The 8732-nt window shown below is 40.0% G+C and overlaps 1 protein-coding gene across 1 annotated transcript; it reads right to left on the reverse strand.

The window, feature by feature from the left end:
- Positions 1 to 855: 855 nt before the first annotated feature.
- On the reverse strand, positions 856 to 4643 carry LOC118485406. Its single transcript, XM_035981491.1, has 2 exons — positions 1915 to 4643; positions 856 to 1364 (listed from the first exon to the last, which is right to left on the reverse strand). The coding sequence occupies exon 1, from the start codon at positions 3462 to 3464 to the stop codon at positions 2133 to 2135; it is 1332 nt and encodes a 443-aa protein (XP_035837384.1). The 5' UTR covers positions 3465 to 4643; the 3' UTR covers positions 856 to 1364; positions 1915 to 2132.
- Positions 4644 to 8732: the final 4089 nt, after the last annotated feature.

Raw genomic sequence — 8732 nt, forward strand, 5'->3', positions numbered from 1 at the left:
TGGAGCAGTAAGCATGATCATTTCTGCAGGAACAACATAACCCGGCTTCAGGAACAGGCATTCCATGTCATTGAACAGCACTGAGATTCCTTTATCACACACTTGAGAGACGCTCATGAGATTGTAGCATAACTCCGGAACATAGTTGACATTTTCCAGCGTGAGAGCTTCGGATACTACATCGCCTACTCCAACAATCTTCCCTCCCTTTTCGTCTCCGGCAAAGGACACGAAGTCGCCATCAATAAAGCGGAAGTTCTTCAACAGTTCTTTTAACCCCGTCATGTGTCTTGAGCATCCGCTGTCGACGTGCCAGATGTATTCCATGAGCATTCGAAGCCATTTCTGGAGCTTATTCTGATATATACAAATATACAAATATACAGATTAGTTTGATTTAGGAACCCAAATCTGTTTCATTTCAAATCTATCGTGGTTTTGACCCACTTTGACCTCTTTTTGTTTCCAAAGATACGCAGTTGAATCAACCAGATTTTTAACAGATTTCTTAAGATAATTTAGTTGCTGCATGACGTTTGTAATAAAATCATGTTCTGGTTTAGGAAACTTTTTGGTTTTACAATGTTTCGCTGTATGTCCTAAATGACCACAGCGAAAACATCTTTTATGTCTGGGTCTTTTGGTGTGAGAAGATGATGTATGTGATGAGAATCTTGAACTTTTTGCTTTCTTCATTTTCTTGTCCACTCTGCTTTCATCTTCGGGAAATTCTTCATCACTGTCTGAATCGAGTGAGCTTTCAGACGTGTTGTCCTTGCTTGAATTTTGTTCTTCACTTGCTTCACAACTTGAACATTCGAAGCTTTCATCACTAGTTGCTTGATCTTCAGTTGAGATTTCTGAATGCGAACTTACTGATGTATGTTCGTCTTCTGTGATAATGGCGCTTGTTTCTACATTATCTTGATCTTCAGTAGCTTTCTTTTCTGATTCTGTCATACCTGTTCTGGAAGGAATAAATTCGGGAATTTCCTTTGTAAGGAATTTTCCAAAGCTATTCCTTTTTAATTCTGGCACAAATACAGGAGATTCACAAGCAACATTATCATCATGACACGCATAATTCAAACCATGACATTCAGACACATAAGGTTCATGATCACGGGTCTCAAATGTAGGCACATGGCCCTTACAGTCATCCACAGATTTAGTTTTAGGCACTTGGCCATTACAGTCATCCATCCTACTTAAACTATTACATTCATCCTTAACATTGTTTTTAGAACAATTCCAGACGAACCAGTTAACGGTGGAATAACTGTCGCCTGAATAACCAATTCCTATTTTTGACCCTCCGCAGTCTCCATCATCATCGCACACATCTTCTTTACACTCAATGGAATCTGCATTGCTTTTAGAACAGTTAGCAGTTGTCTCATTTTCATAAAATTCATTTTGTTCAACTGAGGCCTTTTCATTTATGAGATCATTTTCGGGATGAGGAGTAGGCATAGGCACGTAGTTTTTGCTGTGAGGTGGAAAGAAAAGTTTTCTTTCATTTCCGTGCCTATCCTTATAACCAATCCCGTCTTTCACAAACGTTGGTCGTTGGCAATTTTTGATGTTAGTAAAGGCCTTTTGACTGACATTCCATTTATCTATTATAATCTGGAGTTTGTTCTTTTCATTTAACGCTTTTTCTAACCTTTCAGTAAGATCATTTATGATAAAATCTTTTCTAAACACAAATTCTTTAAGAGTTTGCATTTCAGCCAAAGTTGAGTTCAACTTTCTCTGATATGCAGCCTCATTTTGTTTAAGCTCATTATTAATTTTTAAAGCTTTGTCCTTTTGCCTTTCAAACTCCAGATTTAGGAATTTATAATGTGCCACGACATCAACGCATGCTTCGGAGCATAACTTCTCCTTGAAACTAAGTGGAATACTATTTACCAAGTCTTTGTCAGCCTTCTCTTTTGATGCATCTGCTTTCATGGCTGTAGCTTGAACTTTATCCTTTCCTTTCTCAGCATCTTTTTCAGCTTTATCACCAGACTCCACTGAAGGCAGAATACCTTTCAATCCCTGGTCAGCATCATTGTTTCCAGTTGGGATTCCCGTTGTCTGCTTCTCAAAGTGCTTTGCAGATGATTCACTAGAGATTTTGGCCATCAGTGCTTTGTTGACTTGTTCCTTAGCTTCAGTGATCTCTTCCTCCAGTCATAGTCTTCAACAACCAAAGCCTTTGGCGTGCTGGGAGAAGCGTTGCTTTTGTTCTCTTCGGCAGTGATCTGTTTAGCAGCAGGAGTAGCTTCACTGTTTCCCTCTTTCAACATCGGACAGTCACGCTTGAAGTGTCCAAGATTCTTACAGTTGTAGCACCTCAGCTTAGACTTATCAAAACCAGCTTTTCCAAGACCTAATCGCTTGCCTGTCTTGTCTTGAAACTTCTTCAATCTCAGAGTGATCATGGCCATTTGCCATTTCAGATCCATTTCTTCCATATCATCTGGATCAACCTGATACATGTCTTCGGCAGTAAACATCTCCTTCCTCAATTCCCCAGACATTAGGGCTTCATAGCTGCTTAGGAAAGTGTTGAAGATTGCCACATTCTCGGTTGAAACTTTCAGTGCTTGAGTATCGACAGTGATCGTTTTCTCAACAATTTGTGGGGCTTTAGATGCGCTTGCGGAAGCATTTGCATAAATTAGATCAGAAGCTTGTGGAGTAATGCCCCCTGAAGTGAGAAACGCTACATTCTTCAGTCCTGCTGAAGGTTGAGTTGCTTTAGGTTGATATCCAGCAGTGTTCATCTCTCTCTTGTTTACGTCCATTTCAAATGCCCTTAGAGTGTTGATCAGATCTGACAGAGTAACAGGATTAGGATTGTTGAGGAATTCCTTCTTGATCATCATACACTGCAGGCTCCATTCCTTGGGGAGCGAGTCAAGCAATTTCTTTATTGCAGCACGATTGGTTACAGGATTTCCAGCTTTCTTCATTTTGGTCATCATGTTTAGGAAGCGGCTAATGTGATCAGACAGGCTCTCTCCACGGACTCCGCAAAACATGTCGTATTGCTTTTGCACCATATCTCTCTTGCTTTCGATCAGTTCTTCATTTCCCTCATAGTACTCGATCAATGCATTCCAGAGTGCATTAGCAGTTCGGTGTTCTTCAAACATGTTGCAGTCGTTTGTTGATAAAGCCATGGTTAGAGCGGCGTGTGCACGACGATCACGTTGAATGAGGGCCTTGTCTTCGTCAGTGAAGGTGGTAGCATCGTTGTTAGGAACCACCGAATCTCCTCTAACTACCGTAGGAACGTGAGGTCCGGCCGTAACGGAGAGCCACAGATTGTAATCCGTGTACTCGAAGAACGACTGAATGCGAGTTTTCCAAGTGCTAAAATCTTCCGCTCCTTTCAACTTTGGTGGGCGAGTTGTGGTTCCAGTTTCAAGTTCCGCTTGAGCGATTGGACTTAGTTGATTTAGCGACATTTTTCTTTGTTTTTGACAAACGTGTGCTGAAACAGGCTTAAATTCGCTGACAGATCTTTAATTTCGCCGGCGAACGAAGTTGACTGATGATCTCCGCTAACTTGTTCGCTATCTTCGCTGACACGATGTTGGATCCTGCACGAACACCAATTTATCTTCGCTGACAAATCAAACACCAAACGAAGTTAGGTTATAATTGCCGGAAACCGTGATAGGAACGCTGTGATTCGCTAGCACGGTTCTCGAAGTCGCCTTCGATAAATTCGCTAATGGGTCAAATGATACTGTTTCGCTGATGATCAGCAAATTCGCTCGAACGTTAGTCGGCTAATTTGCTGATTATGCGACGGAACACTCAGCGATTCAGACAATATCGCTATGTTCGCTACGTTTAAAGTATATATTCGCTGTATTCAAAATTATCTTCGCTGTATTCAAAAACTCATCGCTGTATTCAAGTTATCTTCGCTAACCAGAGGGTTTATCACGAACTAAAACCCTCTAATCACTTAAAAACAGCCCAAAAACCATGTTTTGATGCACCAAAATGACCAAAATGACTCCTTAACCAAGTATTAACAACAACCTATCAATTAAACACACCAAATCAATCCATTTTAAGCCCAAAAATTTGAAAAACCTTGAAACTTTGAAAAACCTTCAAAACAATGAAAAATCTTAACAAGAACACAACAACCAAGAGCACAAAGGCTCTGATACCAAATTGTAGATCCCAAAACGTATCCGAATCACAGTGGTAGGTTGTTTTAGTCCAAAACACCTATTGATTAAGTGTTTGAACTATGACTAGTCAAGAAATATCAAGAATGAAGATGAAGGTGAAGCTAATGGATTGAGGAATACAACTAGTGTTGTATTGAATCCAAACAGAATGATATAACAATAAACAACCTTGGAAATCAGATCAAAGCTCAATGAGAATGTAAACAACACTTGATTCCACCAAGAGCCAAAAGCTTGAATGTGTTACAATGCTTGGGGTATTTATACTAGCATCCTGACTAACCAGCAAATTTATAAATTTGCTGGAATCTTAACTACACTAGGTCAGGAATATTACTTCTAGATAATTACAAAACAACCCCTAAACATTCAAAAGACATACAAACTACAACTAAACTAATCTAGTACAAGTACCAACGATCTCACATGCTCTAACACTACCGTCCGATTGCATTACTCTTCGGATCATGAGATACTATGCTTCAACACTTAGTCGATTTTCAACGTGTTCAATGCACTAGGAGTGCCACCCGATCGAACAGCCGTCCGATCAGGTGACACCCTGCTAAGAACTTGTTTGCTGAAGTACCTAACCGATCGGTTAGCCGGCCGATTAAACAACCGTCCGATCGACCGACCTGAAAGGTAAAGATACTTCAATGTTTTCAAATGCTACCACGAAAACTTCAAAAGTCAAACCATCATACACAAACACATCCTTCTCAAGGGAAGAAACAATCCACTCGAACAGCCATCCGATCGGCCTACCGACCGACCGGACAGCTGTCTGAACGGACTGTCAAGCCGAACGGTCAGCCGCCCAATCGGACTACCGTCCGATCGACCAGCTGTCTGACCCTCCAACACTTGTTTTCCGTTTTACGCGTTGCTTATCGTTATACTATCAAACTATTCATGCTAACCCTACTCTCAAGTGCATAATTGATTGCTTAAAGGTAAGAAAAACTTGATTAGGTAGGCCCGTTTCATTTAAATATTATGATTCGTCAACCTTTTGAACGTTGTAAGCCTTGCGAAACTGTTGTGTTTGATGATTTCGTAGTTCGCATTATAATTTGTTTGAGACTTGCTTTATTGTTAAGTGTTTAAGTTGGACACGATGCTTAGGATTTTGCTTAGGGACAAGCAAAAGGTTAAGTGTGGGGATATTTGATAGGGTCTAGAATATACATATTTTATATCATTATTCCTACACTTTTGAGTGACTTTATGGTTGTTTTTTATTAAAATCCATTCGTAGTTGGTTCGGGATTGGAGTTTGGTGATTATAACAGAAAGTGAGCTAAAATGAGTAAAAACAAATGTTCATTTAATATTTTTAATTGCAAACTTTAGTTGGTTATAATGATTGTGAGTGGATTAATTCTTGGTCAATTCAATTGTTTTGAGTAGGTTATTGAGCCTTGGAGTTAACTGAATTTAAAAGGAAAAAATAAAGCCCAGCAGAATATACATCAGCATTTACGTGAAGGGAAAAAAAAGGACTCCATGCTATTTATTATTTTCGAAACATAGTGGAGGATTTGGCTTATTATAATTTCGAAAACATCATCAGAAGTATTGGGCCGCAAAAGAGAACCAAAGTCAGACTTGTGTGATTATTTTTGTGAGTTGGTTGGGTTCTATTGGGCCAATTGAAATGTTAAGTGGATTACAATTAAAAAGAAAAACCTACGGTGGGAGCGGGATCACATCAGAAAACAGACTAAAGGGTTCGCAAGTTTTATTTAAAAGAGGAAGTTAGACGGCTGAACAGTTCGACGAACAAGCAAGCTGCGATCAAGAGGAAAAAAGAAAAGAAAGGATTGGTTCGAGCCTCAAGCCACGATCAAGTTTCAAGTTCGGGTTTGCAATTTATTATTTTTGGTTTTGTTAGACTTTGTGTTTTACAAAATTATAAACATGTTTTGCTAATCGATTCAGACTTGTTTCTTTTTCATGACTATGATTCTTGGCTAAACTTTTCATACTTCTTAGGTTTTGATGAACTAGATGATTGTAATGCATATTTGACATGATTTCGGTTATTTGATGTGATTTACATAATCTTTCTTTGATATTGATCTTGATATTGCATGTTGGTATATTTTGATTGTTATTAGTCAATAAATTCAGCGGTTTAGGGACGAAGAAATTCCCCCTAGACTTAGGATTTAATTTAATTCGGTTATCTTAGGATTTTCGGGTTGAATATTGTGTTGAGAAATTGACCAAGTTGATTAATAATTAAAATCACGATATTAAAACTTGCATCCTCATCTTGTGACTCGAAAGACGATTAGGGTGAGCTAGGTTATTAGCTAATTATTGGTGGGTAGATTGGGTGACCGATAGCCCGGGCTCGTTTATTGCATCGTAATTAGGGTTTCCTAGGATTCCAATTATCAAAGTTGGGTTTGCTTTGCGATTGTGGGATTTTCTCTTAACATAACTGTCTCTGAGGTCAAAAGGATTCTATTTTCGTAGGATTTGGTATCGATAGCTCGAGCCGGTTCGTTCTAGCACTTCACATTTAGTCTTGCTTTCTTGTTTGGGACATCTCTAGCGGGGGGTCAATCGAGGGAAATAGATATTTAACCGTTAGCATTGTCACATTAGCATTGCATGATTCTAAGGATTCGACACCTAGGTAGCCTTTATCTCATATATATTTGATCACAATTTGCTCGCGTGTTTGCTTCGTTTGTCTGTTTTGGTTCCTACGTTTTCTTGCTTATTTTAGTTATTAATTAATTAAAATCACTCAAAACAAATCTAAAAAATTTGACTACTTATTCGATAGAGGTTCATTATCTAGAGTTTGCATATAGTGTCCACGGATTGATATCCGGTCTTACCATCTACACTACACTGCGACCGGTGCACTTGTCGATTGTGTGTGGTTTAGGTTGTGATTCCATTTTTAAAACTTGTTCGAATTTAATATACACATTTTCACACATCAAGTTTTTGGCGCCGCTGCCGGGGACACTTAGGCGATTGCGTTATTAGCTTTGACTGACCTTATCTGTTTAATTGGTCTTATTTGTAGTTTGGGTCTTAGAGTTTGTGTTTAGTAGTAGTGTGTCTAGTCATTTTTGTAAATATTTTTTTTAGTTTGTTTCATTTTATATATTTTTATCATGTGTTTAATCTATGGAGGGGACCATTACACTAAATATTGCCCAATTCGAACGGGGTACCCTCCCTGTGTTACGAAGTTTGCGGATGCAATTACAGGCTTCATTCAGAAAACTGAAACGGCAAGAGACCAAGGGGATCAGAGATTTCCCGACATGCTCGCCTTTTTGGAGCAAGCGCTCGTGTTACTGCAGCTATTGGCGGATAATTGGAGGATTCAGCAAGTGGATCTGGAGTGTCAGGGCTGTGGTGGACCGCACAGGTATGAAGATTGTCCAGTTGCTTTTCGATGGTCAATACCTCCGGTTATACGAGGTATATACTGGGATGATGATTGGAATTTGAATCGAGGTATGAATGACGAGATGATATATACCATCGAGCCTACTGACAAGGAGACGCCGTTGGAGGGCGAAGAAAGCGGTGGAAGAGAAGAAGAGGATGATGAAGCAGTTGAAGAGCTTCAAGGTGACCCAGAGCTATCGGATATAGAGCCGGAGACGATAATGGACATTGAAGTCCCACCTCCGGTTCAACAGGTCGCTAATTCTGGCCATTGGTGTCCCACGCCATGGAATATCGACGATAGCTCCATGATTGATGATGAGGGGGTAGTAGAAGAGGCCGAGCTAGAGATGGCTGATTACACCGCCCCGATGGAAGAAGGTGCGCAGCCTCCCGATAGTATGGACGATTGTGAGGATGGTTGTTACCCTACTAACCCGATATGGGACATGTCTGATGCATCAGAAGTGGGGGATGATCATACTCTATCATGGGAGAAGGAGTTTGGTGACGAGTTGGGTGGTTTACCAACTCTCGTAGATGAAGAGCGATTTGACCCAGTCGGCGATTTAACTGAACTAGAAGCATTATTGATGGAGAAGCCGACAATGGAGTTCAAAGAGTCACCAAACTCAGCAGCGAAGCGAGCGGATGAGGAGTTTGATAGCCGGCCGGTAGAGAATCCAGGAGATGCACGCCCACCACGATCAAAGACACGGGAGAAGGCGAAAAGGAGCTTGGACAGACCTTTCGCGGAAATTCGGGGATGGTGCCGAAGAAAGAAGGAGATGGAAGCGCTGAAGTCTATTCGACACCACTCTTCTCATTACATGCCTCGAATCAGGTTTGGTCCAGGTAAGTTTAAGTATTGGTGGCCTGACCCATTTGAAAATGATAAAAGGTTTATAAATTCCTGATGTGTGTAAAATGCAACATATAAATTACATCAAATAAGGCATAAAACTAACCCTTTTTAAGTACTAATGTTGGAAAAAGAGTGTTTTTGTCTTCCTTTTGTATTTTCAGGATGAAATGAGCTCAAATTCACAAAAGAAGCAAAAAGACAGCTAATTCTAACATAAATACAAGAAAAGGAAC

This window comes from Helianthus annuus, chromosome 13 (assembly GCF_002127325.2).
Source record: "Helianthus annuus cultivar XRQ/B chromosome 13, HanXRQr2.0-SUNRISE, whole genome shotgun sequence".
NCBI lineage: Eukaryota > Viridiplantae > Streptophyta > Magnoliopsida > Asterales > Asteraceae > Helianthus > Helianthus annuus.

What these genes read in the sequence shown, in the direction of transcription:
- LOC118485406 (XM_035981491.1), bottom strand. Translation starts at nt 3,464, where the DNA reads ATGTCGCTAAATCAACTAAGTCCAATCGCTCAAGCGGAACTTGAAACT.